General features: G+C 37.3%; 1 protein-coding gene across 1 annotated transcript in view; it reads left to right on the forward strand.

Annotated features, from left to right (window-relative positions):
• Positions 1 to 27330, forward strand: part of GPR158 (G protein-coupled receptor 158) — a 302282-nt gene that overhangs the window by 128237 nt on the left and 146715 nt on the right. The window contains exon 3 of the mRNA XM_005687944.3: positions 16795 to 16897. Coding sequence (XP_005688001.3) covers positions 16795 to 16897 — 103 coding nt within the window. The remainder of the gene's footprint in view (positions 1 to 16794; positions 16898 to 27330) is intronic.

Raw genomic sequence — 27330 nt, forward strand, 5'->3', positions numbered from 1 at the left:
TTCCTGAAGTTTCTTAGTTTTGAACATGGCCGTTGTAATGATCTCAGATGGCCTCGTCCTGTGCAACTTGAAGCAGGGCTTCGTCCAGCCAGAGATGAGGTTGGATCCTGGCGGTGAGAGCAGCAAATCCTAGCCACTCGACCAGTGGCCAGTGACAAGGCCCTGGCCCTTCGGCTCTGCAGAAGACAATTCCCATGAAGATGAAAAGTAGTGAAACAAGTAAAGTATTTATTAGGAAGAAAAGGAATACCATACTAGTGGATAGACACACGGGTAGGCTCCGAGAGAAAGACAGAGAGCGAGAGACTGAGTCACACCCTCAGGGAAATTTGAATTACTTTTATGGGTCAATTCTAGTTTTCCTTCGGCCGATCATTTTGATTTGCCTGGTTCAAAGTCCATATTTGGTGTATTATCTCAGAATTCTCCCATTTGTGTACATGCATCTCTCAGCCAAGATGGATACTACCACAAAGACCTAGCGGTAGTCTGGCTTTAAGTTAACATCACTCTCATTTGACTTCCAGGGAACTTTTCTGTACATATGTTTTAGGGGAGGTCTCCAGACTTCGAGAATGAGAAATACATGGTTTGGGCTAGGCCCAGCCTCCTCTGTTAATTGTCCTGCTATTCTTGTTTTGGAGGTCTGTCCGTAGGAAATGAAGTTCCTATCACTTCACCCTGGAAGGGCCTATCTACCTCCTGCCTCAGATAAGAATGTAAGAGAATTCAATATATGCTCAAAGAAATAGATGAAAATATAAACCAGATGACATATACTGTGCTAGAAAGAAATCTGGGCTAGTCGTTTCTAAACTGATACTCTGCAGCTTCGTTCATATTTCTTCCTGTCCTGAGTATTACAATATTGCTGTGATAGTATCTATCACATCTTCAGTTAAACAGCCTTGTTAAAGTTCTGCAAGAGCAGTAATGACTATAACTATCTGCAACTTAGGGGAAATAGATTTCTACTGTTGATTACATCATTCTTCAGGAAAATCTATTTTTTTTAACTTAACAGTTAATTTTTGTAGTACTTAAATTTATTATTTAACACTTTTGTAGCGCTTGCTGTTTAAAAAGTCCTTTACCGTGTTTAATTATTACCTGTTTCTCACTTGTCTAAGGTAGATTCCGCCTAATTAGAGCTGTTGAATCTAGCATGAAACTGAAGCCAAGTTTTATGCTTTAAATCATTAAAGGTTTCCATTACTGATTTTTTAATAATAAAAGTTGGGCCCATAGCCTAAAAAATGAAGCAAAATTTTAGAGCTTTGAATGTCTGCCTCTTTGGGCACATTTATGCTTGCTGTATCTGATTGTAAGATTGGAAGTGGATCTTCCCCTCACTACCAAATCACAGACCTTTCTTATGCAGGAAGGGTCAAAAGTATTACAGTGGTGGTTTACCAGTGTTGAGTTGATCTTTTCAGGTCTACGAGATAGATTTTCATTCAATAATGAAGTGGTCTCATTTGTGAAATCCTTGAATATCTTGCTTCAATTACCATGGTGACTTAGGCTCTGTCTAGGAAACATAGTATATGTTTTCATGTAAATAGCTGTTTTATTCCGGAGAAGGCGATGGCACCCCACTCCAGTACTTGCCTGGAAAATCCCATGGACGGAGGAGCCTGGTGGGCTGCAGTCCGTGGGGTCGCTAAGAGTCAGACATGACTGAGCAACTTCACTTTCACTTTTCACTTTCATGCATTGGAGAAGGAAATGGCAACCCACTCCAGTGGGTTCTTGCCTGGAGAATCCCTGGGACAGGGGAGCCTGGTGGGCTGCCGTCTATGGGGTCACACAGAGTCAGACACGACTGAAGTGACTTAGCAGCAGCAGCTGTTTTATTCATCTTGCTATTCCCATCTTAAATATATAGAGAATACTTAATTATTTTATTAAAAAGTGATAATCATGATCAGCTTTGCTTCCTATTCCTAAACCTAATCAGAAATGTTCTTATCTATGAAAAAAATGATTTCACTAGCACTTGTGGCTGATCATTTATTTAATAGGTTCACAGAACTTCTTTACTGTTACCAAATGTAATTCTTACCTGTTATCACTGAAACCCCAATACCAGTTTTGTGTTAACATATTGTTAGAAATCACCAATACATTTTCTTCTTGAAATTAAGCATTATTTATAGCAACTTGTAATAAAAAATGATGAATTATACATTTTTTTCTGGGATAAGACTCAGGAAATCCTTGTTATTTTTCAGATATTAAATTTTCCTCATTTTCCAATAAGAAATCAAAATGTTGACTACAGTTAAATTTAATTACTTGATTGTATTAGGGAAATAACCAATCCATACTTGTAAAATATTTTGGTCATGAATTATTTTCTACAATTTGCAAATCAGATTGAGGCTATACTAGTGTTCTATGGATGTTTGGAACGTTTCCAATGTTTGGAATGTTCTATACCAACGTTCCAAACCATTTATCTAGTTTCTGTTTTGCTTTTTTTTTTAGAGAGCCTTTGGTAAATGCTTACCCTCCAAAGTATATTTCTAAGGGACAGAGAACTGATCGCATATTTGTATCTGACCATCTTTTACTATTAGCTTTTTAAAAAGTTGAGCCAAAATATGGTTTTAATCAAGAGAAATAACCCCTTTGTGGTGAGTTGAAGGATTTGGGGACAGATCAAAGAAGAAAACATGATGTGATGTGGCAGGAACACAGAATGACTTTTTAGGGTGAATCTTGAACAATTACCTGAGAGGGGAAGTTCCATGTGGCAGACATCTCAGAGTCAGTGGGACAGAGTCCTCTTTTTAAAAGGGAAAGAAGTCAAGAGAACTCTTGGGAGAGCAGGGAATTGGAGAGAGGCATTATGTGTCCAGGTAAGGTGTAACTTCATTCTTTTGCATGTCAGCATCCAGTTATCACCAAGCCATTTATTTTTTCCACCATTAAATTATATTGACAGACTAATAAAAAATCAAAAAAAGAAAGAAAAAGAAGTGAAGTCGCTCAGTTGTGTCAGACTCTTTGCGATCCCATGGATTGTAGCCCACCAGTCTCCTCCGTCCATGGAATTTTCCAGGCCAGAATACTGGAGTGGGTTGCCATTTCCTTCTCCAGGGGATCTTCCTGACCCAGGGATCAAAGCTGGGTCTCCCACATTGCAGGCAGATGCTTTACCTTCTGAGCTATCAGGAAAGCCCATATTAAAAAAAAGAAATCAGTTGCCTGCAAATGTAATGCTTTATTTTTTGACTCTTCAATGCTATTCCATTGTTCTATTTGTCTACATCTTGTACCACAGGAAAGTACCATACTATTCTTGATTACTTTAGCTTTGTAGTAAGTTTGAAATCAGGTAGTGTGAGTCTTCCAGCTTTGTTCTTTTTCAAAATTGTTTTGGCTATTCTGAGTCCCTTTCATTTCCCTGTGAATTTGGGGATTAACTTGTCTAGTTTCTTCTCTTTTCTTTGTCTTGGTCTGTCTAGCTAATGATTTGTCAACTTTGTTGATCTCCCGAAAGAACGAACTTTTTAGTTTTAATTTTTAAAAGTTAAAATAAAATTGTTTTATGTATTTTTCAGTCTGATATTTATTTCATCCATTTTGTTTGTTTTTCATAGGATTTCTTCTTTTCTAGTTTCTTAAGTTAGAAGTTAGTTAAGTTAGATTTTTAACTTAAAATCTTCATTTTTAACATGGGCATGTACAACTATAAATGTTCCTTTATTACACTGCTCTAGATATATCCACTTATTTTGGTGTGCTGTATTTTCACTTTTATTCATCTAGAAGTGTCAATCTGTTATGCTTTCTTTGACTCATTAGTGAACTGCATTGTTATTTCCACATATTTGTGAATTTCCAAATTACCTTGAATTATTGATTTTTAAATTTCATTCCATTTTGGTCAAAGAACATGTTTTGTATAAGTCCTCTTAAATTTACTGAGACTTGTTCCTGGTCCAGCATATGGTTATGCTGGACAATGTTCCATGTGTACTTGAAAAGAGTGTATATTCTGCTATTGTTGGGTTGAATGTTTCCTGATAGATGTCCATTAAAACTGGTTGATTTATAATGTCGAAGTCCTTTACTTTCCTATTGATTTTCTACCTAGTTGTTCTATTCTTTACTGAAAGTAGGGTACTGAAGTGTCCTATTCCTATTGAAACTTCTATTTCTTCCTTCAGTTTTGTCAGTTTATTGTTACATGTGTTTTAGGGATCTGTTTTTAGATGCATGCTGCTGCTACTGCTAGTCACTCAGTCGTCTCCGACTGCTTGTGACCCCATGGACTGTAGCCTGCCAGGCTCCTCTGTCCACGGGGATTCTCCAGGCAGGAACACTGGAGTGGGTTGCCGCGCCTTCCTCCGGTCAGGATCGAACCTGCGTCTCTTACATCTCCTGCATCGGCAGGCAGGTTTTTTTGTTTTACCACTAGCGCCACCTGGGAAGCCCTTTTAGATACATACATATTGACAATTGTTATGTCTTCTTAATGAATTGACCTGTTTATCCTTAAAGATTGTCCTTCTTTGTCTCTAGTATCAACTTTTATTTTAAATTGTATGGTATCTGATATTAGTACAGCCATACCAGTCTCTTTTCTTGCTGATTTCGTGGTATACTTTTTTCTGTCCTTTTGCTTTCAGTCTATTTGTGTTTGAATATAAAGTGTGCCTCTGGTAATACCACAGATAGTGAGTCATGGGTTTTTTGTAGGGAGAGGACCGTTCCTGTTTAGATCTCTTCAATTTGGCTATAGTCTCTTTAAACTGAGGTTCTAAATGTTGAAATTAATAATCTATCTGTGAATGGTTGTTTATTGTAGATTACTTTATTGCCATTAATGCAGAGACTGTTTTAGTGTTTTAGAGGCAGTCATGTCATAATTTGGCAATTTATGTGGCTGATTTTTGTGAATTCAGTTACAGTACCCTGTATTTTTTAGTAAATTTTATTTTGTTCCAGTTAACCTATTGTCCTTTCAGTTTCTGCTTTTATCAGTTTATATGTTCAATGTCGTACCAGTGACAGTGATTGGGATAAGTGCTAACGTTTAGTGAGTATGACTGGGCATCCTCCTTACCTTATATAAACTCCACTCTTGTCACTTGTTAGATGTGTGACCTGAGAGAGGTTGCTTAGTCTCTTCATCTGTAAAATTCGGATGCTGATCATCAATCATATCTAGCTCACTGAGTTGCTATGAGGATTAAATGTATTAAAGTGTTTTAAAAACATTGCTGCTGCTGCTGCTAAGTCGCTTCAGTTGTGTCAAACTCTGCGATGCTATAGACGGCAGCCCACCAGGCTCCGCTGACCCTGGGATTCTCCCAGCAAGAATGCTGGAGTAGGTTGCCATTTTCTTCTCCAGTGCATGAAAGTGAAAAGTGAAAGTGAAGTCGCTCAGTCGTGTCTGACTCTTAGCGACCCCATGGACCGCAGCCTACCAGGCTCCTTCGTCCATGGGATTTTCCAGGCAAGAGTACTGGAGTGGGTTGCCATTGCCCTCTTGAAAAACATTTATTTTACAAGTGCTTGTATAGTATTGACTAGCGTACTTATAAAATAAAATTATCAACTCTACGACATAAGAAGTATTGTTACTTTCATAGGTAAGGAAGATAGGATTTCATGAGATTGAGTAATTTGCCATCTTCCATTGCAAGTTTCCATTGCTATTAAGCAGTTAATCTGGAACTTGAACTAGAGTGTGTCACACTCCAAAGTCCATGTTCTTGACCACTTACTCTTAAATATCATCTTCTCAATGCTTCAGTGAAGCTATCATTAAATACATTAAGGAGCATCAAGAGCAGACGCCTTGGAATTCACTGCCACAAATTTCCCTCTATTAATCAGATCCCTTTTATGATTATTTAGTAATGTTTTCAAATCTTTTATCCATTTCTCCATGAGAATAAGAAACTTTAAGAAAAAGTCATGAGAAATGCTTTGCTGAAGTCTGTGTATATGCCTTGTATGTACATATATTTTATTGGCATTGCAAACATCCTCAAAAAGGAAATGAGTGTATGTAAAAATTTTTAAGCTTAGTGCAAATGCTTATTCAGTTCAGTTCAGTTCAGTCGCTTTCTTGAGTATGTTTCTTTTCTGAACTTTTATGTGTGTTTTATTGGAAAAATTTTTCTTCTGTTTTAAAAACTCTGTTTCCCTAAAGTCTAGGATGCATGTCAGTTTTAGATGACATTCCTACTCATAGGTATCAGGAATGCTGAAATTACGTAGCTACTTTATATTTTCATCCCAAATTTTGCTGGTCAGATTAGAGTCTCAGGTAAGGCAGAGCATACTTAAGTTCTCTGACTAGAAAGAGTGTGTGCAGGTTTTTAAATGTTATGGTATAGAGATTATTTAGAGGGGGTTGTTTTGATGATAAAGTTTATAACCAGTATTTTTACTGTTTATTTAAAAATGTATATTCCTAAAATACTTGGAAATATTTTTGATGTTAAATATTTACTTAAAATGTGTCCAATTTTTACAAAACTTTTTTGTGGTTCAGTGATGAACTAAGGACATTTATGCATCTTGAATTTTTTTCTAGAATTAGATACATTGTTTAAAATATTTTGCATGTTTTTCAGCTGAGAATGATAGCAATTATACCAATTAAAATGATTTTCTTTGTGAATGATAAATAATATTTTATTTTTCTCCATAATAAAAGAAAAGCTCAGTGCCATTTGAGAATATAACATTTAGTTTTGATTTAGCATTTAATAGGCGGTATAGTTCCTGGCTTTTGGTTTAGCCCTGTGCCCTTTATTCTTTAGCTGATTTGCTAATTACTACTGAAAAACCCTCTAAAATTTCACTGGGGAAATGCAGATGTACATTCAGATTCTAAATACTTGAGAGGCAGCCAAGAACTGAGTGCATGCAAACACATTTGGAGTTTTACATAATTTTTTATATAATTACTTTTAATTTCCAGAAACTTCCTCCTTCAATATCAGTACATAGATCCCTTCTCGATCAGCAAAAATGGAATGGATAAAATGTTATGATTCTTTCAAATAAATCAGAATAATGAAACACAGAATTTATATAATAGGTGAATGAGAAGGGGACATAAAAGATGGAGGGGAATATGGGATAATATTTACTGTATAATTTTTATTGAAATGAAAAACATTGCATAGAGATACAGAATCATAAGTATATAGCACAACAAATCGTCGCAAAGGGAACACACCCGTATAAGTACCTGTAAAAGTACCACTGAGGTCAAGAGAACAAGAATCACCAGACTCCAGAATGTCTTCACATGCCCCAACGCATCACCTTCTCCCAACTATTCTCCTAAACAGATACCGTGATTTCTAACACTTCATATTTCACTTTCTTATTGTAAACATTATATAAGTAGAATAATGCAGCACACATGACTTATTTTTTCAGTATTGTTTGAGAGATTGAGAAATTCATCCATGTTGTTGTACATATGGTGGTTCAGTCACTAAGTTGTGTCCCTCTCTTGTGACCCCATGGACTGTAGCCTGCCAGGCTCCTCTGTCCATGGGATTCTCCAGGCAAGAATACTGGAGTGGGTTGCCATTTCCTTCTCCAGTTGTTATATATAGCATTGGTTTGTTTTCTTTGTTGTACAGTATTCTGTTGTATGAGCTTCCCTGGTGGCTCAGATGGTAAAGAATTCACCTGCCATGCGGAGTCCTGGGTTCTATCCCTGGTTTGGGAAGATCCCCTGGAGAACAAAATGGCTACCCATGCCAGTAGAATTGCCGGGAGAATAATATTAGATAAATACAATTTATTTCTCCATTCTACTTTAGATAAACATTTGGCTTCTTAACAGTTTGGGGTTAGTGCAAACATTTCGGCTGTTTTTGCTTGTCTGTTAGAGCATGTTTGCGCATCTTTCAATTGAGTATACACCTAGGATTGAAATATCTAGATAACAGGATATATTATGTTCAAATTTAGTAGGTAGTGCCAAGTTCATTTACAAAGAGATTGTATTAATTTGTGTGTCTGTCAGCACTATATGAGGATTCTACTTATTCCATATCCTCACTAACACTAAAATTGTCAGTTGTTAAAATTTTAGCCGTCTTGATAGGTATGTATTGGTTATCTTAAATTTGCTTTTCTCTGGTAACTAATAAAGTTGGAAAGTTTTCTTATATTTATTAACTGCTGTGACATTCTTTTCATACCTTTGCTCAGTTTTAAATTGGAATGCTTATCGTTTTATTATTGAGGTATAAAAGTTTTTTATATTTGGTATTTGAACTCTTTTATTATTTCTATTAATAATTATCTGAACATTCTTTGGCATTGCCTTTCTTTCATATTGAAATGAAAACTGACCTTTTCCAGTCCTATGGCCATTGCTGAGTTCCCCAAATTTGCTGGCATACTGAGGACAGCACTTTAACAACATCATCTTTTAAGATTTGAAATAGCTCAGCTGGAATTCCGTCATCTCCACTAGCTTTGTTCGTAGGAATGCTTCCTAAGGCCCACTTGACTTCACTCTGCAGGATGTCCAGCTCTAGGTCACACCATCATGGTTATCCCGATCATTAAGACCTTTTTTGTACAATTCTGCTGTGTATTCTTATCACCTCTTCTTAATCTCTTCTGCTTCTGTTAGGTCCATACTGTTTCTGTCCTTTATTGTGCCCATTGTTGCATGATATGTTCCCTTGGTATCTCTGATTTTCTTGAAGAGATCTCTAGTCTTTCCCATTCTATTGTTTTCCTCTGTTTCTTTGCATTGTTCACTTAAGAAGGCTTTCTTACCTCTCCTTCTTATTCCTTGGAACTCTGCATTCAGATGGGTCTATCTTTCATTTTATCCTTTGCCTTTTACTTCCCTTCTTTCCTCAGCTATTTGTAAGGCCTCCTCAGACAACCATTTTGCCTTGCTGCATTTCTTTTTCTTGGGGTTGGTTTTGATCACCACCTTCTGTACAATGTTACAAACCTCTGTCCGTAGCTCTGTCCATAGCACTATAGAGTAACTTCGAGTTTGCTCTTCTGCTTGTGGATTGTATGTTCTCTGTGAACTAGACCATGATTTTGTCCCTCTTTGTTGTTGTAGCAAAGTGCATACAGTGGGGCTCAGTCAGCCAGAGGTAAATAAAGTCAGCAATGAGAAGAAAGTTGCCGCTGCTTATGATCTGTGACCACAGGAAGCGCAGAGTGTCAAAAGTAGTAGTGAGTTTGTGGTTTAGTGAAGCTTATATTTATCAAGCCTTTGGGCCTTTTTTTCTGTTAAAAGATCTAAAAAAAAATTGGCTTGCTTACTCAGTGAGATAAAATCCTAACATTTTTCTGAGTCACTTTCAACCCCCACAACCCCCACCAAAGCATCTTGCCATGTGTCAGTGTGAAGTCTGTAGACTTTTAAGGTGTCTGCTCCAGACGCTGCATTGGAAACCTTTAGCCCCCGTGTAGTGGGAGTGGGCTCCACTGACTATAAGAAGAATGTTTCAAAAATTAATAATAGAAAATAGTTTCTTTTTAAATTTTAACTGTATCGTAAAAGAAAACATCCCTCCACCGCTCACCCCAACCCCCGCCTCCAGTCCATCAAGCTTTTTAAACTAGGTTCTCTGGCAGCTAATGAATAATAGAGACAAAATGTAGTTCTTTTCCTCCCTGGTGGAATACTGCATTATTTGTTATTCATGAGTTCCTGATTTCCTGGAAGATTGTTTGATGAAATAGGTGGGTGATGTACTTTGTCATTGCCTGGAGGCCTTTTAGATTTCCCCTGTTTGAGTGTTTTCCTTTTGTTTTAATAAACTGCTGATAGTTGTAGAGAAGAATCACTGGATAACTAGTGTGTTTTAGTACTGAGTCCCCTCAATCCCAGTTGCAAATGACCAGATTCAACATTTTACAGTATTTCTTCACAAGTTTCATAGAAGGAGTGAAATACAAATAAATGTTGTTGGCTTTTTGAAATAATCTAGAAAACCCAGGTGGCGCTAGTGGTAAAGAACCCCCCTGCCAATGAAGGAGATATAAGAGATTCAGGTTCCATCCCTGGGTTGGGAAGATCCCCTCGAGGAGGGCATGGCAACCCGCTCCGGTATTCTTGCCTGGAGAATCACCACGGACAGAGGAGCCTGGGGGACTACAGTCCACAGGGTCACACAGAGTCGGACACAACTGAAGCAACTTAGCGCACGTACATAGAAAACCCAGTTACTATATCTCCTTGCCAGGGTCAAGCCTTTCATCTTTCTTTATGCTTCTCTGGTCTTGCCCTCTACTTTTTCAGTAAGGCTCAGGTGGGGCTAGTGGTAGAGAATCTGCCTGCCAATCCAAGAGACATAGGTTTGATCCCTGGGTTGGAAAGAGCCACTGAAGTAGGAAATGCAACCCACTCCAGTATTCTTGCCTAGAAAATCCTATGCACATGGAGCATGGAAGGCTACAATCCATCGGGCTGCAGAGAGTTGGACATGACTGAGTACAGTAAATTCATTATAGCAGGAACCCTTTTTGGAATTAGACGTCTTCTGTCAAAGCAGAGTAGAACCATGTTTTTATCACTAAAGAGAAAGAAGTGACAATCTGGACTTTTGTGAACTCCCTGGCTTCCATTGCTTGGCTTGCTGGGTTTAGTTTGGGACTAAGCACCTGTGAACTGATCTGATGATTCTCTTTAGACCCAGACCTACTTTCAGGAATTCAAGTAGAGAAGAGTTACTCTACTTATATGCCCTGAGATGAAGATTTGTTTTCTAAGATCTGAGCTTTGGGGACTCTGCTTTGGGAAGGGAAAGGCTTATTTTTTTTGTTTGTAACAGGTGTAGGAATTAACCACATTTCTTAAGATACATTTAATATATGCATTTAAAATTAATAATTTTCACAGACTTGAAACTTAATGATTCAGCAAACTGATCCATTTTGAATATTGCTTGAAATCAAGAAGAATGGAAAAATAAAGTTATTGAAGTAAATTCCAAAGTGTTTGGACACTAGCATCCATTCCTGTTCATGGGAGCGTAGTTATTTTCTTTGGAGCCAAGCTTCTGGGGTTGAATCCTGGCTGTGCCAGTTAAAGCTTTGGGCATTACCTTAGCCATCATTGCCTTAATTTTCTCATCCTTAAAATGGAGATAATGATGTAGGGTTAAATGTGTTAATACTTATACATTGCTTAGAACAGGACCTGGAGTAAATATAAAGTATTTACTATTATTTACTCTCACTTTGTTATGTGTTATCTCTTGTACTCTTGGCTTTCTATGTTTGATCTAGTTTCCAAGTATACAGGCAATTAAAACATAATATAGGAGGGAAAAGACACTTCTAGAAGTATCTCTGTATTTTACAATTAAAATATGATAACAAAATTAAGAAGGAAAAAGAAAATATAAAAACTAAGCAAAAGAACTAAAATAGTACAGCAATCTGGGCTATTTAGTATATGAGAAAATAGCCATAAACCTTTAATAGCTCCAGAGGGCATTAGTGTATTTCAGCATAGTTCAGTACCTATTGTTCAAAGTAATGATTCTGATTCATTGAAGGAAATGTTAAATTCTGTTCCTGATGTTCAGTTCAGAGAAGCCAGAAAGTGTTTCACATTTTAGGAAGGTTCTAAAACAAATTAAAAGGTATTTAAAGATTTCTAGAGGATTCTGAATTATATAAATTTTATTGTATTTGCATTTTTGCCTCCTTCTTTCAGTCCAAATTAATCTTCAGAATGATATGTAAATGTGATCCATTCAATGCCAAACAATACTTCCCCTGTATATATCTAATTTTAGCCTTCATTTTAGCCATTTCCCTGCTCGTTGGTACCTCCATACAAAATCTTCATGACTGTCAAGCTGGCCAGGTTTTGCTCTGCAGTTATGTTTAACCAGGTGTTTAGGTGAATTATATCATTTGTTTGGTCACTAAGTTGTGTCCAACTCTTTTGAAACACTGTGGACTGAGGCCTGCAAGGCTCTTCTGTCCATGGGATTCTCCAGGCAAGAATACTGGAGTGGGTTTCCATTTCTTTCTCCATAGATGGATTGTATGTGATGGCAATTATGTGTTGTAGTATGCCCTGCAGTCTTTACGTACTTCTTGTTGAGGGAGAAAAGACTGTTTTGCTCTAAACTCTTAAAAAACATTTTTTAAATTGTGGTAAAAATACATAGGGGCTTCCCTGGTATCTCAGCTGGTAAAGAATCTGCCTGCAGTGCAGGAGACCCCAGTTTGACTCCTGAATCTGGCAGATCTCCTAGAGAAGGGATAGACTACCCACCCCAGTATTCCTGGGCTTCCCTGGAGGCTCAAATGGTAAAGAATCCACCTGCAATGCCCATTCAGCAGCTTCTCATTTTTCTCTTCCTTTAGTCCCTGGAAACCACCATTCCACTTCATTTTTCTGTTAATTTAATTACTTTAGATACCACATAGAAGCATATAGTATTTGTGTTTTCTGTGACTGGAATAAAGTACTCAAGTTTCATTCATGTTGTAGCACGTGACAGGATTTTCTTTATTTTAAAGACTAAATAATAATTCCATTGCCTGTATACCCACATTTTATTTACTTATCCATTAATGAACATTTGAGTTGCTTCCACCTCTTGACAGCTGTGAATAATGCTCCAGTGAACATAGGTGTTTGAATATCTTTTCAAGACTCTGCTTTCAGTCTTTTAGATATATACCCAGAAGTGGGATTATTGAGTCATATGGCAATTTTTTTTTTTTTTGGTTATTGAGTTCTCTATATCAATCCCTCACTGGATATATGATTTATAGACATCATCTCCCATTTAGTAGGTTGCGTTTTAATTTTGATGAGTTTCCTTTTCTGTACAGAAACCTTTTAATTTGATGTAGATTCATTTGTTTATTTTTACTTTTGTTTTCCTTGCTTTTGGAGTCAGATCCACAAAAATGTTATAGAGGTCCAGGAGATTGCCGCATATGTTTTGTTTAGGAGTTTCTGATTTCAGCTATTACATTCAATTCTTTAAACCATTTTGGATTAATTTTTGTAAGTGGTGTAGGATAGTGGTCTAGTTTCATTCTTTTGTGTGGTAGCAGTCTAGCTTTCCTGATACCATTTATTGAAGAGACTATCCTGTACTCATTGTATCTTCTGATTTCTTTGTCATAAATTAGTTGACCAAAACATGTGTGGGTTTATGTCTGTGCTTTCTATTTTGTTTCATTGATTTTTGTGTCTGTTTTTCTGTCAATACCATACTATTTTGACTACTGTAGTTCTGTGGTATAGTATCATGTTATCTGCAGATAGTTTTATAATTTCCCTTACAATCTTGATGCATCTTATTTATTTTTCTCAGCTAATTGCTGTGGCTACAAATTCTAATACTATGTTGATTAAAGTGGGGAGAGTGGATATCCTGCCTTGTTCATGATCTGAAAGGAAATTTTTCCTCTTCACCATTGAGTGTGATATTAGCTGTGTATTTGTTGTCATATGTGACCTTTATTATGTTGAGATATATTCCTTCTACACCTATTTTGTTGAGTCCTTTTTTATCATAAGTGGATGTTGAATTTTGTCAAATGCATTTTCTGCATTTATTGAGATGATCATATGATTTTATTTTTTTTGTTAATGTGACTCATGCTGATTGATTTGCCAATGTTGAATCACTCTTGAATTTGTGGAATCAATTCCACTGATCATGATGTGTGATCCTTTTAATGTATTATGGAATTTCATTTGCTAATATTTTTTTGAGAATTTTTGGATATGTATTCATGAGAGATATTGGCCTATATTTTCTTTTGTTGTATTATCCTTGTCTGGTTTTGGTATCAGTGTAATTCTGGCCTCATAAAATGAGTTTGGGAGTGTTCCTTTCTCTCCAGTTTTTTGCATAGCTTATTAGATCTTCTTTAAAACTTTGGTAGAATTCACCAATGAAGCTGTCTTGTCCTATACTTTTGCTTGTGGGGAGGTTTTTGATTATTGATTAAGTGTCCTTGCTGGTAGTAAGTGTGTGCCACCATCTTAGACCCCCTTTCCGCTGGATATCATTTCCTTTTTTTTTTTTTTTTGTCTTTTTCTGTTTCTTTCAGTGGTATTTTTCAGTTTATAGATTTTTTACCTCCTTGGTTATTTAAAGTGCATTTAAATTACACTAAATATATTCGGTTATTTTGTTGTTTTTCAGTTGCTCAATTGTTCCCTGCTCTTTGCAACCCCATGGACTGTAGCATGCCAGGCTTCCCTGTCTTTCAGCAACTCCTGGAGTTTGCTCAAATTCAGGTCCACTGAGTTGGTGATGCCATCCAATCATCTTGTCCTCTGTTGCCCGCTTCTCCTCCTGCCTTCAATCTTTCCCAGCATCAGGATCTTTTCCAATGAGTCGGCTCTTTGCATCAGGTGGCCCAAGTATTGGAGCTTCAGCTTCAGCATCAGTCCTTTCAATGAATATTCAAGGTTGATTTCCTTTAGGATTGATGGGTTTGACCTCCTTGCAGTCCAAGGGACTCTCAAAAGTCTTCTCCAAAACCACAGTTCAAAAGCATCAATTTTTCAGCACTCAGCCTTCTTTATGGTCCAACTCTCACACCCATACATGAATACTGGAAAAACCATAGCTTTGACTGTACAGACCTTTGTTGGCAAAGAATATATATATACACCACTATATTCTTGATATCTAAGGCTTTGTTTACCTGGATATATCTTGGTTGGATGAATGTTTAATAAATGTAACTCATAAATTCCATGTTAGTTACACACTTAGTTTCACAATCTACTTAGCTAAATAATGATACCTCACCGAATTGGTTTTCTTGGTGTCCTTTGCTTTTTCCTTTCTGCCTAACATTGTAACCTTAGAATGTCCTGAGTCTCATTACTTTGAATCTATTTCCTTCACTGCCCATAGGACCTCATGGCTTTGTCTATCGTCTTTATGCAAATGATCATAAATTATACAGCCCAGACATCTCTCTTAAACGCCATACTACTTCATCAGACTGCTTATTTGATATGGAGAATTAAATTTCAAGTAGACATTTCACACTTGACATTTGCAAAAGTGAGCTTTGTGCTCTGTTACCTGTAGCCTTTCCTAGCTCCTTGATGACAGCGCCATTCTTCAGGTTGCTCAAGACAAAAACCTGGGAGTCATTCATTTTTCTCTTCCTCTTTCCCCATATTTCAGCTATTAAGACATCTTGGTAGTTCTGCCTTCTTAAAACTGTACCTGAATTTGACTCAATGATTGTTCTTACAAGTTAAAAAAATAAGGCTCAGAGAAATTAAGAGAACAGCTCCAAATTCATATAACTAGTAAGTCAGAATTCAAATAAATATTTTCTGGCTGACCACAAATAATAGATTCTCTTCTTCTACTGTACTTCTCCTAAGTAAATGTTATGATAAAATTCAAAACTAGGGTCTGATCTGCTCTATCACTGGATCTTTATAAGTAAGATGTATTATTTCACTTAGGTCCTGGAGGAATCCTCTACACACAGGATAATTCTTTCATAAATACTTGCTGAAACAGTTGAATTGACTGGTGCTTACCTGTCCTTGTATTTTGCTCTGGGTTAAGAACTGTATTTTCAGTTATAAGCTATAATTGGATCTAAGTATGTGTTGGGTGAGAAAGAAAGGGTAATAATGAGATAAAACAGTCAAGTTATTTTAGAAAGCTGCTTTCCCAAAGATTTTTCTTACTATAACCTGTGAATTTAGAGCATATATTAGCTCTTGCTACCTTACTGACTGTTCGTTAAGAGTTTTCAAGATATGCAATATTGATTTTGTTACTATTAGAGCTTAGACTGAGGGATTATTATTTTGATAATTTGAAATTTTCTCTCAAGGACCTCTGTATTAGAGGGACACTTTATAATTTTAAAATTTACTAAATTCTGAGCTCCTCTAATAGATTATAATTGGCAGGAAGGCAAAGGGTTGGGATATAGGTAGAGAGATACCAGAGAAGAAATTTCAGTGTTGATAAAATTCTAGAAACACCTGTTTTACTGGTAAATTGTATTTTAATAGAAGCTGTTCCCTCCTTATGTACTTGAATGTAGCATAAGTGAAATGTATTAAACTGAATTTGGTAGGGTTCAGTGATATCTTTGAAAGAAGCCAATATTAAGCTTTTGGGAGATATCCGTTATGTCCCCTGCTGTGACATATTTGGAAAGCCAATCATTGTTTTTTGTCACGTTTAGTACACGTTGAACATTTGTCTGTGAAATAGATTTTAGGTAAAGAGTGCTTCAGATTATTAATTTATCTTTTTTTCCTCTTCTAAATTGCACTTTAAAGTTTATTGATTTGTTAGTCTATCAGTTTGTACTTTTTTTCCCAAGGAAGAAGTTTGATGAATATTTAATTCATAAAGGTAGCTTCCACATCTTAAATTCTGTATATCTGTCTGTCCATCTACCTACCTTCGCGTTGGTGGAAATATGTAGCATGGAATCGCTTAAAAAATATTCTTACAGGCTTAGGAAATATCTCTTAAAACAATAAGATGAGATGTGAGGTATTAAAAAAAATTATGTGTATAATTACTTCCTCTGGCAACCGAATGAGTTAAAGATATATGGCAACTGCAGCTGTAATGGCATATATTTAGAAAGAAAACTCAGTTTGCTACTTCTAAAAAAATGGCTGTTGGCAAACAAACCTAAAATAAAAGTTCAAAAGTGAGATTTTATTTCAGGAAAATGTGATCATTCTGTTACCATTTGCAATGATGGATATCTGTGGGTCTTTATACAGTTAAATAACCTATGATCAACGGTACTGCTGTCTTTTCTTCTTCATAGTGTATGCCGATTAAAGGCCTAGGATTCGTGCTTGGAGCTTATCAGTGTATTTGCAAAGCAGGATTCTATCATCCTCGAGACTTCTCATTCAACAACTTTCAGAGTAAGTGCCCTTTGGTCCTGTTCATATATGTACATACACATAGTATCTGTCATTATTAATTACTCAAATTTTCTTTTAACCTTGTTGAAGTTAGATGATTAAATTCCTTGTTTGGCCTTCTTGCATCACTTAAGGAGTTTTTGCTTTAGTTTGTCATCTCTAATCCTCTGGCATATCACCAAAAATGTGTTTGTCTTAGGTATATCTTCAATACATTTTAAATGCCTGAAAACACTGTTGCTGCTCGGTGAGACCAGTTAGAATTCAGTTATTGTGAGCTGTTGCTGCAGAAAGTTCCTAAAACTAATTTTGCTAGTTTGCTTAATTTATTTATCAATTTGCTTATATGTTAGGTCTCTGTGCCACATGAAGAATTACCACAGAGTTAATAACTTAAGGCAACACAATCTTATTATCACACAGTTTTAATTGGGTAGCTTTTCATTCAGGGATTAAGTGGTTCCTCTGCCCAGGGAATCACTGAGCCAAAATCAAGGTGTCACCTGTAATGTGATCTGATCTGAGGCTCAGAGACTTCTTCCAGGTTCATTCAGTTCACTGGTAGAATTCGGTTCCTAGCACCTGTGTGTGTGAGGTCCCTATTTCATTGCTAAATGCCAGTCTGGGTTTACTCTCAGCTTCTAGAAGCCTCCTCAAGGTCAAGTCATGTGGCCCTTACTTTTCAAAGCTACTAAGAAAACCTCCCCAGTTCCTAGTCCTGTTCATATGGAGTCTCATACAGTGTAATCATTCTATAAGTCCTGGGAGTGTTATCCTGTCTCTCTGCCATGTAATGTAAACTTAATCAAAGGAAAGACTATCCCATCATATTTACAGGTCCACCTGCATTCAGGGGGAGGTGATGATACAGGGCTTATACAGGCAGACCTCATTTTATTGTGCTTTGCTGTATCACACATCTAGGATACTGTGCTTTTTTTTTTTTTTCCTTACCAATTAAGATTTGTGGCAACCCTATGTTGTCAGATGATGGTTAGCACTTTTTAAGCAATAAAGCATTTCTTTTTAATTAAAGGGTGTATTTGTAGGCATAATGCTATTGTACACTTAATAGACTGCAAAATGGTCTAAACATGACTTTTATATGTACTGGGAAACCAAAAAGTATTGATACAACACACTTTGTTGTGATTTTACTGTGTTGCAGTGGTCTAGAACCAAACTCATAATATCTTTGAGGTATGCAGGTACTTTAGAATCAAAATTTGCTAACCTGGTTGTTTTCATCTTACTCTAGAAGATGTCAAGGTTGCTATTTGAATATTGATTTTTTTTTTACATCGGCATGTAGCCAGCTATTGGATATAATAATTAACAAAGAGTGTATGGAAAAATGAGGTGGTTTTATGGGAAGTTAGGGTTTGGAGTTACTAGAACCGAGGTACAAAAATAGTTTAGATAGTCATCCATAAATCTTTGTCAGCCTCATTATTGGTCTGAATAGGAATTTGTATCTCTACTGGGCATAGTTCAAAGGATACATGAGATTCAAACCTGAGTGTCTTCCTCTCTGAAACTTGGCAGATGTTTATAGATTTTTTTTTTCTTGGTTTTTCTCTTGGAAAGTATTGTTCTTCATCTTGAGACAGCTTCCACTAAACTTCTAGGTTCTGGAAGTGAGTAACATTTTGCTCTCTCCTAATTCATATGATTCACATGGTTCAGCCTGTGTTCTGAGTAATGGTTGCTGTAGGCATAATTCTAAGATGGCCTCCAAAATTCTGTTCCCACACGTGTTGTACAATCCCCTCCCCTTAAGTGTGGGTGGCACCTGTGAATATAAAATGAACTCACCCCCTTGCTAGGCAGTGTTATGTAGTAAAAGTCATTGTACAGTTGCTCAAGTGTCTGCTGCTGCTGCTGCTAAGTCGCTTCAGTTGTGTCCAACTCTGTGTGACCCCATAGACAGCAGCCCACCAGGCTCCACTGTCCCTGAGATTCTCCAGGCAAGAACACTGGAGTGGGTTGCCATTTCCTTCTCCAGTGCATGAAAGTGAAAAGTGAAAGTGAAGTTGCTCAGTTGTATCTGACTCTTAGCGACCCCATGGACTGCAGCCTATCAGGCTCCTCCACCCATGGAATTTTCCAGGCAAGAGTACTGGAGTGGGGTGCCATTGCCTTCTCCGGCTCAGGTGTCTACATTGCATTAAATAAGACTCCTTCCCATAGGAGCAGACTAGAGAGAGAGTCTAGTGCCAGCTTTGGAGAAGTAAACTGGCTTGTGAGAGGACCATGTGGCTAGCACCCTGGGGTGACTGCTAAGAGCTCAGGCAGCCAGCAAGAATACAAGGACATCAGTTCTATAAATGCAAGGATCTGTAAATTCTTCCAACAGCCTGGATACTTTTGAAAAGAGGACCTGGAGCTACACATGAGAATATAGCCTGGCCCACACCTTGATTTCAGTCTAGTGAGACCCCAAGCAGAGAGCCCAGTTTCAATGGGTCAGACTTCTGATCAACGGAAACTGGTAAGTGATTGAATAGGTGTTCTCAGCTGTAGATTTCCAGTAAGTCATTACACAACAATAGAAAACTAATACAATAACAGTGATGATAATACATTTTCAGCATGGATGTGCTTTTCCTTGTGTGTGTGTGCGCGTGTGTGTGTTTGTGTGTACAAGACCATGGCAATAGCCCAGATATTTTGGCATTCTTCACATTTATGATCCAGACAAAACATATGATTCAACACTGAAGGATTAAAGGAATAGGTTTTAGCTTATGTTCTGTGAAGGTATTTTGTATCTGGTTTACCCACATTTGTTCTCAGCTCCCACTATGTGACTGAAATAAAACATCTAAATATTGTAGAACTAGAGAAATGACTGTGCCATTTGCTTATAACACCACCAGGAGAAACTAGTTAACCTTTAACAACTTATCTTTATTTAATTTGCACACTCCTACTTTCTTCCTTATTTTAAAAGCCAGTGTTTTTTACTGACCTACTCTAAGAGGAGGCTGCCTCTCTTCATAAGCCTAAATAACTCCAATGTTGTACACACAACAGCCAGGAAAAGAGGCCACAGTTTTCAGAAAGATGAGCTATATTTGGGTATAGCTGTGATTCAGCTTTGACCTCAGCACATATTTAACTAGAACTGGCCTGCCTCAATGACAGAACAAAAAGATATCTACAAGTTATAATTTGAGGTCAGTAAAGTGCTCTTTGACCAAAAATATCTTTCCTGATGACCTTGCCATCAAGTTGCATGAAAATCTAACATTATTCATTCCTTGGCCCAAAGAATGCAAGTTATAACTCACTAAGGTATCTACCAAGGACTATCCAAACTTTTAAAAAATATTTTTGATTTTTTATTATAATTCTACTACATCTCTTCATTTTAATATGTTAAGTTTTTAATTATAACATCCAAGCAGTTCGTATGGTTAGTTTTCATATAGTCTTAAGGAGGTTACAATGAAGTAAGGAATGACCAGATGAATCCCTTGGGTCAAAGGTAAAGAAGATATTGAAGACCCTCAAAATGAGATAATGTATGTAAAACAGTGACATATAATAAGGGTTCTTAATAAGTACTTGGCATATAATAAGCGTGCATGCTCAGTTGTTCAGTCTTGTCTGACTCTTTGCAACCCCATGGATTGTAGCCCACCAGGCTCCTCTGTCCATGGAATTTTAGATGTTCATAGATGTAGTTAAATAAGTGAATAAGCAAACAAACAAATATACAGACATTTAAAAACACACATCAGTGATACATGTAAATAGAGAATCCTTAAGTATCCCTGGTATTTAGTACTTTGTCTCTTTATATTTGGATAGTTCAGTTCAAGTTCAGTTCAGTCGCTCAGTTGTGTCCGACTCTTTGCGACCCCATGAATCACTGCACACCAGGCCTCCCTGTCCATCACCAACTCCCAGAGTTCACTCAAACTCATGTCCATTGAGTTGGTTATTTGGATAACCAATTTTAAAATCTAGAATTCTTGGAAAATGAATTCTACATGGATCAGAAGGAAGATGGCACAGCAAAAATCTGTAACAACCAGTGCTCCACTGAGAAGGGCAATAGGAAGGAGATTTAGGAATTAAAGGTAACAGGAGGAAATCAGTTGCTTGATAGGGGAAATGGGATGTAGGAAACAGAGATGCCCCTGAAAGATAAAATTTATTGAATTTATAGCTGTGAATCTAGGGAAAAGATCTGAAATTCCCACCTATAGTCTTGTATCCCATTTAGAGAGCGGAACTAAGATGTGGTTTTGATCTGTGAGAAAATGTCAGTGCGGCTGTTAAAAATCCTGTTAAAATATGAAGTGATTTAAAAATCTTCATTTAGACGTAGGGCCACAGTAAACAAAGGGCTTGTAAAGACCAACAAAGATATGTTCAGATGACTTGATTTAAAACTGTGCTGACAGCCCAGAGACTGTGTTCCTAGCATCTCTCTTTAGATTGGTGGTCATAGGAGAGCTAATATGGTCTGACATCTGGATAGTAGCAGGATTTCAGAATCAACAAATACTGATGTGTAACTGTCTCTTCAAATCCAGGCTGTTCACTTCCAGGTTGATGAGATACAAGCTTATGACAAGCTCATCTTCCTGATATCCATCTGTCACAGTATGAACTGTCTTCAGTACAATCTCATTTCTCTTTCTTGTGGACACATTACCAGCCTCTCAGTTTTAACTTTTCTTGCCTTTCGGATTGACTTCAGCTCACATGCATTTCCAGATAAACCCAACTTACAAATGACCCACATCTGAAAGTGACAGCCCCGTTTTTGCAGATGCTGGTGGCTGATGGCTGTTGACTCCCCAAAATCAGAGATTTTAAAAATACATAGTCTTGGAAGAAAAAACATGGGAAACTCTTTGAAAGCAGGTACAATATAGAGATGCTGAGCTCTCAGCTAAGCAAGGCTAAGCTGTCTGTGGGGTGTGAACCTTTTTGCTGCACTTGGGTCTCACACTCTCTGTCTGTCTTCTGTTTCATGACTGGGGAAGCTGGAGGTATTTGGCTCTTTGCAGACTAAGTCCAGCAGCAGTCTCTAGTCCAGTCCCAAACTTGAAACAGTTGAAGAGAGCCTGAACATCGTATTCTCACAATCAGCATCGTTACTTTTGCTGTTGGTCTTACTTAAGCCTTGTGATCTGGTTCTAATCACTTTACTCCAGTTGGAGTAGCAAAATTCTCTAACTGCCTTGGCTTATGCTTTTGTTAGTCATTTGCCGAATTTTCAGTTTTTAATATCTTCTTTCATGAATCAATCCTCTTTATAGGGGTTAAAATCTAGTCACTAAATGTCTGGCAGATAAGGTTATTTGTTAGTGGGAGAGTTCCAGTGCCACCAATCTTCTTAGACTATTAACTATCACATTTACCTTGTTGGTCTTTGATTCTTCTCAATTATTAGAGCATACCATGTTGGATTTCCCTCATTTCAGAGCTGAATTTCATAGTTTAATACAGTAATTAAGAGCATGGTCTTTGGGATAAGTCTAATTTAGGTGTGAATCCTAGTTCTATTACTTATTTGTACTGTGCTTAATTATTTAAGTAGCCTAAACTTCACTTATGCCATATATAAACTTGTGATAGTGCTATCTGCTTTATAGATTAAATAAGGAATTAAATGATGTAATGAATGTAAAATTCTGATGATAGCAGTTGACACATATTAAATGCTCAAAATATTATTCTGTTTATGATTATTATTTGAAAGCTTGGGTTTATTCTGCTTACCCCTTTCCTCAGACATTTTGCCCATTTTCATCCCTTCCAGTTTGTATCTGCTTTACTTCCCAGCAGAGTAACATATTTTCATGTCCCAGATATTTTTCAGTTTTTATCCTTAAAATGGGCCCTGCTAAGAGATACAATACTCAGTCCTCCAGAAAACTTCCTTCTCCCCTACTAGCTAAAATTTTTATTACATGTCTTAATATATTTTACTATTTTTGTTTATATGATTTTACATTTTTAGACTGCTAATGGAAATTCACTTATGTTAACAATCAGCTACCCTCAAGTTGGAAAAAAAAACACCTCTGGTCAGTCATTCATACATTAGCTCATTGTTGTGAGTAGAATAGCAATCCCCAAACCTCCAAAGATGTGCATGTTCAAGCTTTCACAATCTGTGAAAATGCTGCTTCACATGGCAAAAAAGGGACTTTTCAGATGTGATTAAATTGCAGATATTGAGATGGGGAGATTATCCAGGTAGATCCAGTCTAATCACATGAGTCCTGAAAAGCAGAGAACCATTCCCAGGTATGGTCAGAAAGAGATGTGAGAACACAGAAAGTAGCAGAGGAATGATACATTGCCATTGTTGATGACGGAAGAAAGGGGTCCACAAGCCAAGGAATGGAGGTGGCTTCAGGAAGCTGGAAGAGCCAAGGAAATGGAATGTCTCCTGGACCCTCCAGAAGAAAATGTAGCCCTGCTCACCCATCGATTATATAGCCCTGTGAGATCCATATCAGACTTCCAAGCTACAGAAATAAAAGAATTAATATAACTATAGGTGACTCTTTAACCACAAAGAGTTAGGGGCACTGGCCCCCGTGAAGCTGAAAAATCCATGTATAATTTACAGTCAGCCCTCCTTCTCACACATGGATTTAGCCAACTATTGATCATGCAGTACTATAGGGCATTTTCCAGAGTTTCCGTGTGGAAAAATCCACATGTAAGTGAACCTGCACAGTTCAAACCTGTGTTGTTCAAGGGTCAACTGTATTACATTACTGAGAGGCAATGTAAATTTGTTGTTTTAAGATACCAAGTTTTTGCTGATTTGTTATAGCAGTTATAGAAAGCTAGTACACTTAATAAACAGGTTTCTCAAGGGCCTCAGTGGTAAAGAATCCACCTGCCAGTTCAGGAGACACAGGTTCAATCCCCGGATTGGGAAGATTCCCTGCAATAGGAAGTGGCAACCCACTCCAGTATTCTTGCCTGGAAAATTCATGGACAGAGGAGCCTGACGGGCACCAGTCCTTGTGATCACACAGAGTCAGACACGACTGAATGACTGAGCATGCATGCACACTTTGTGTGTTTCCCATTGAGCATTCATTCCAGTATTCGTCATACCCCATGGTGTTCTTTCTAGAGGAACCTGTTCACAATTCCAAATAATTGCCGATTTAGGCAATTCATAATCTAGTGGGATCTTTGTATGAGGATGCCCTTTGAGTCAGGCAGATGGATTTGACTTTTATCTCTATTTACTCACAAGAGACTTGGGAAGTTTCTCATATATTCTGAGATTCTCCTCTTATTCTTACATATATCAAGAATAGTGAAGTCTATTCTTGGCAGTTATGAGGAATAATTGAGCTAACATGATATCCTCTGATTATAGTGATTATTATATTAAAATGAATATGGAGAATTTAATCTTTTTATTATGTATTAGGTGTTCTGGAGATTGAATGAATAAATTGTCCAGAGGCAAAATAATCCACTCATGTTTAATAATTTTATAATTCAGATCAGAATTATTCCAAGATCTATCTAAGGTGGTGTTTTTATCCAAAGAAAAAGATCACTAAAGTCACTTACAAGAAATAAAAATCCAGAAGACACTAGAAAAGTGAATATAAGATATATATGTAACCTTATAGGGAAAGATTGACTATATTCATAGTGAGGAAATAATAAGTTAAATTTTTGCGCTGGGCTTCATTTTGAGCTTATTGTTACAGCTAGCCATTCTTGATATAAGTACATGAAGATATAGTACCTAATCCTGATTTTAGGATATGCAAATATGTATTCATGTCCCAACTGTAGCAGTTTTTATGGATAGCAGTGTAAGCATCACCACAGTTGGGCAACTGTTCTCTCCTTGTGAATGTTATAAATATTGAACCAAATATACACAGACAACTTCCGAATTTGCTACTCATGTGCATGTACCTATTTCCACTTAATTTTTGGATGTGATTTTATCAAGCTGGAGACTAGAGGCAGATTACTTCATCATCCTAAACATATGAAATAACAAACAACAAATATATCTTCCCATGTAAGCTCATGGCAGCATGTTAACTCCAAGCATTGATTGATGAATATGTTCCCTCCAGTTCTAATGAAAAATCAAATATGTGTATGGAAAGGAAGATGTTTACCCTAATAATGATTTCAGATGAGCATTATTTGTAGGAGAGCTAATGCTGAACGCTTAATGTCTGGCTTGATTCTTTGTTACTGCCAGCTGGGTTCTGTTCATTATCTGTAACTCGTGCCTGTGGAATGGAAAGAAGAAGGGGTCTGTGACATACAGCACATGCAGCTAGTCTTGTAAAGGTCCCAGCTATAATCTTCTGCTGTGACCAGTTCCGAGCACTGAGGACCACAACACCTCCGAGAAGTGAGGTCTGATCAACTCATTTGTTGATTTGTTTAAGTGTCTGAAAATCCATCTGTCAAAAAATATTACTGGACACTGACCCTGTGCCAGATATTGTTTAGAACTGGACAAAAGAAATGAGTAAAAAGGTGAGGTATCTAAGTTTTTAGGATAGACCCACATCTTCCCAAAACATATTGCAGTACCCACAAGCAACAAATGAGGGCCATCTTGAATAGCATACACTCACTGTCCAGTATTAGAGAAACAATTCAAAGTGTTAGTTGCTCAGTCATGTCCAGCTCTTTGCGACCCCATGGACTGAAGGCTGCCAAGCTCCTCTATCCATGGACTTCTCCAGGCAAGAATACTGGAGTGGGTAGCCATTCCCTTCCCTGAGGGGATCTTCCCAACCTAGGGGAGCTCCCCAGTATTGGTAAACTAAGGTCAAAGGTAAGAGCTTTAAGGTTTAACAGGACTTTGTGGGTAGGCATGATTTCTATCCAGATATTCAAATGTCCGAAAGGTGTGTTTTTGTTCTTGAGAAAACACAGTTTTATACTACTGACACGTAAGAGTCCTAATCAGCAGAACCTTAGTGACATTTCTATTTAGTGTTTATACTGTGAAAACCTGAAATTTTTAACTGTTGCTTCAATCCACCTCCCCCCTTGAACTCATGCCTCATTCTTTTCTAAATCAGAAACTAAGTGCTTTTCTTCTATAGGAAGAAAACTTTCTGGGGTACATTTTGTGTGTGTTAGTCGCTCAGTCGTGTCTGACTCTTTGTGACCCCATGGACTGTAGCCTGCCTGGCTCCTCTATCCATGGAATTCTCCAGGCAAAAATACTGGAGTGGGTAGCAGTTGCCTTCTCAAGGGGATCTTCCCAACCCAGGGATCAAAGTCGGATCTCCTGCATTGCAGGCAGATGCTTTACTGTCTTAACTACAAGGGAAGCCCTGGGGTACATTTTGAAATATATCAAAATTAAAAGCTATGAAAACAGAACACCTTCAGAATTTCAGAAGTCTAAAAGTTTTCAGTAATTGTAGCATTGGCAGGCTAATTAGTTCTTTGGGATTTGGAGCAAAAATCCTCTTTGTTGGTCATTGCTATCCAGAGGGTCCTCGTTTTAAATATTTATGTTTATTACCAGTATTGTACACACAGTAAAAAGAAACTTTGGAATGTATAGAAAAGTAGAATTTAAAACATTGTTTGAAAATCTATTGTTAATTCTTTAAGTTTATAGTTTTTATACAAATGTCTCTCTATATATGATCTTTTAAAAACTTGGTATATTATATGCATTTGAAATAGTATATACAGTTTTCTTGAACACAGTTTGTTACATAGAATTCCATTGAGTAAATGTACTATGGTTTACTTACCCATCTGAAGTTTATATTTTTACTAGTTTATGTAAATATAAAATTTTACTGATATAAACAAAAATGTCCACAGTTTTGTGTTGTTCCGATGTCAGTGTAAAAGAATTAAGTAAGCAGATAGGCTAACACAGTGTTTACCAATTGTCACAATTTCTCTAAATGGGCCCATGTTTACAGGTGAATATTTTAGACTCACCAGTGTTCCTTGGTGCTACTGTAACTTTCTCCTAGTATCCTCTGTACTTTTGCTCAAGGCAGCCTATTTGATCACCCATCTGCTGCTGCTGTTGCTGCTGCTGCTGCTAAGTCGCTTCAGTCGTGTCCGACTCTGTGCGACCCCATACATGGCAGCCCACCAGGCTCCCGCATCCCTGGGATTCTCCAGGCAAGAACACTGGAGTGGGTTGCCATTTCCTTCTCCAGTGCATGTAAGTGAAAAGTGAAAGTGAGGTTGCTCATTTGTGTCCAACTCCTATCGATCCCATGGACTGCAGCCTTCCAGGATCCTCCACCATGGGATTTTCCAGGCAAGAGTACTGGATTGGGGTGCGATCACCCATCTAATGAATTGAAAAGCCGCTATTGCCAAAGCTAATAGCTCTTCATAATTGCTGTTTGTCTTCAGTTAGTATTTGTTTCATCTGAAAGTTCTGAGTATCATCTTTGTTTCTAAGCTTT

This window comes from Capra hircus, chromosome 13 (assembly GCF_001704415.2).
Source record: "Capra hircus breed San Clemente chromosome 13, ASM170441v1, whole genome shotgun sequence".
In the NCBI taxonomy this organism is placed as follows: Eukaryota; Metazoa; Chordata; class Mammalia; order Artiodactyla; family Bovidae; genus Capra; species Capra hircus.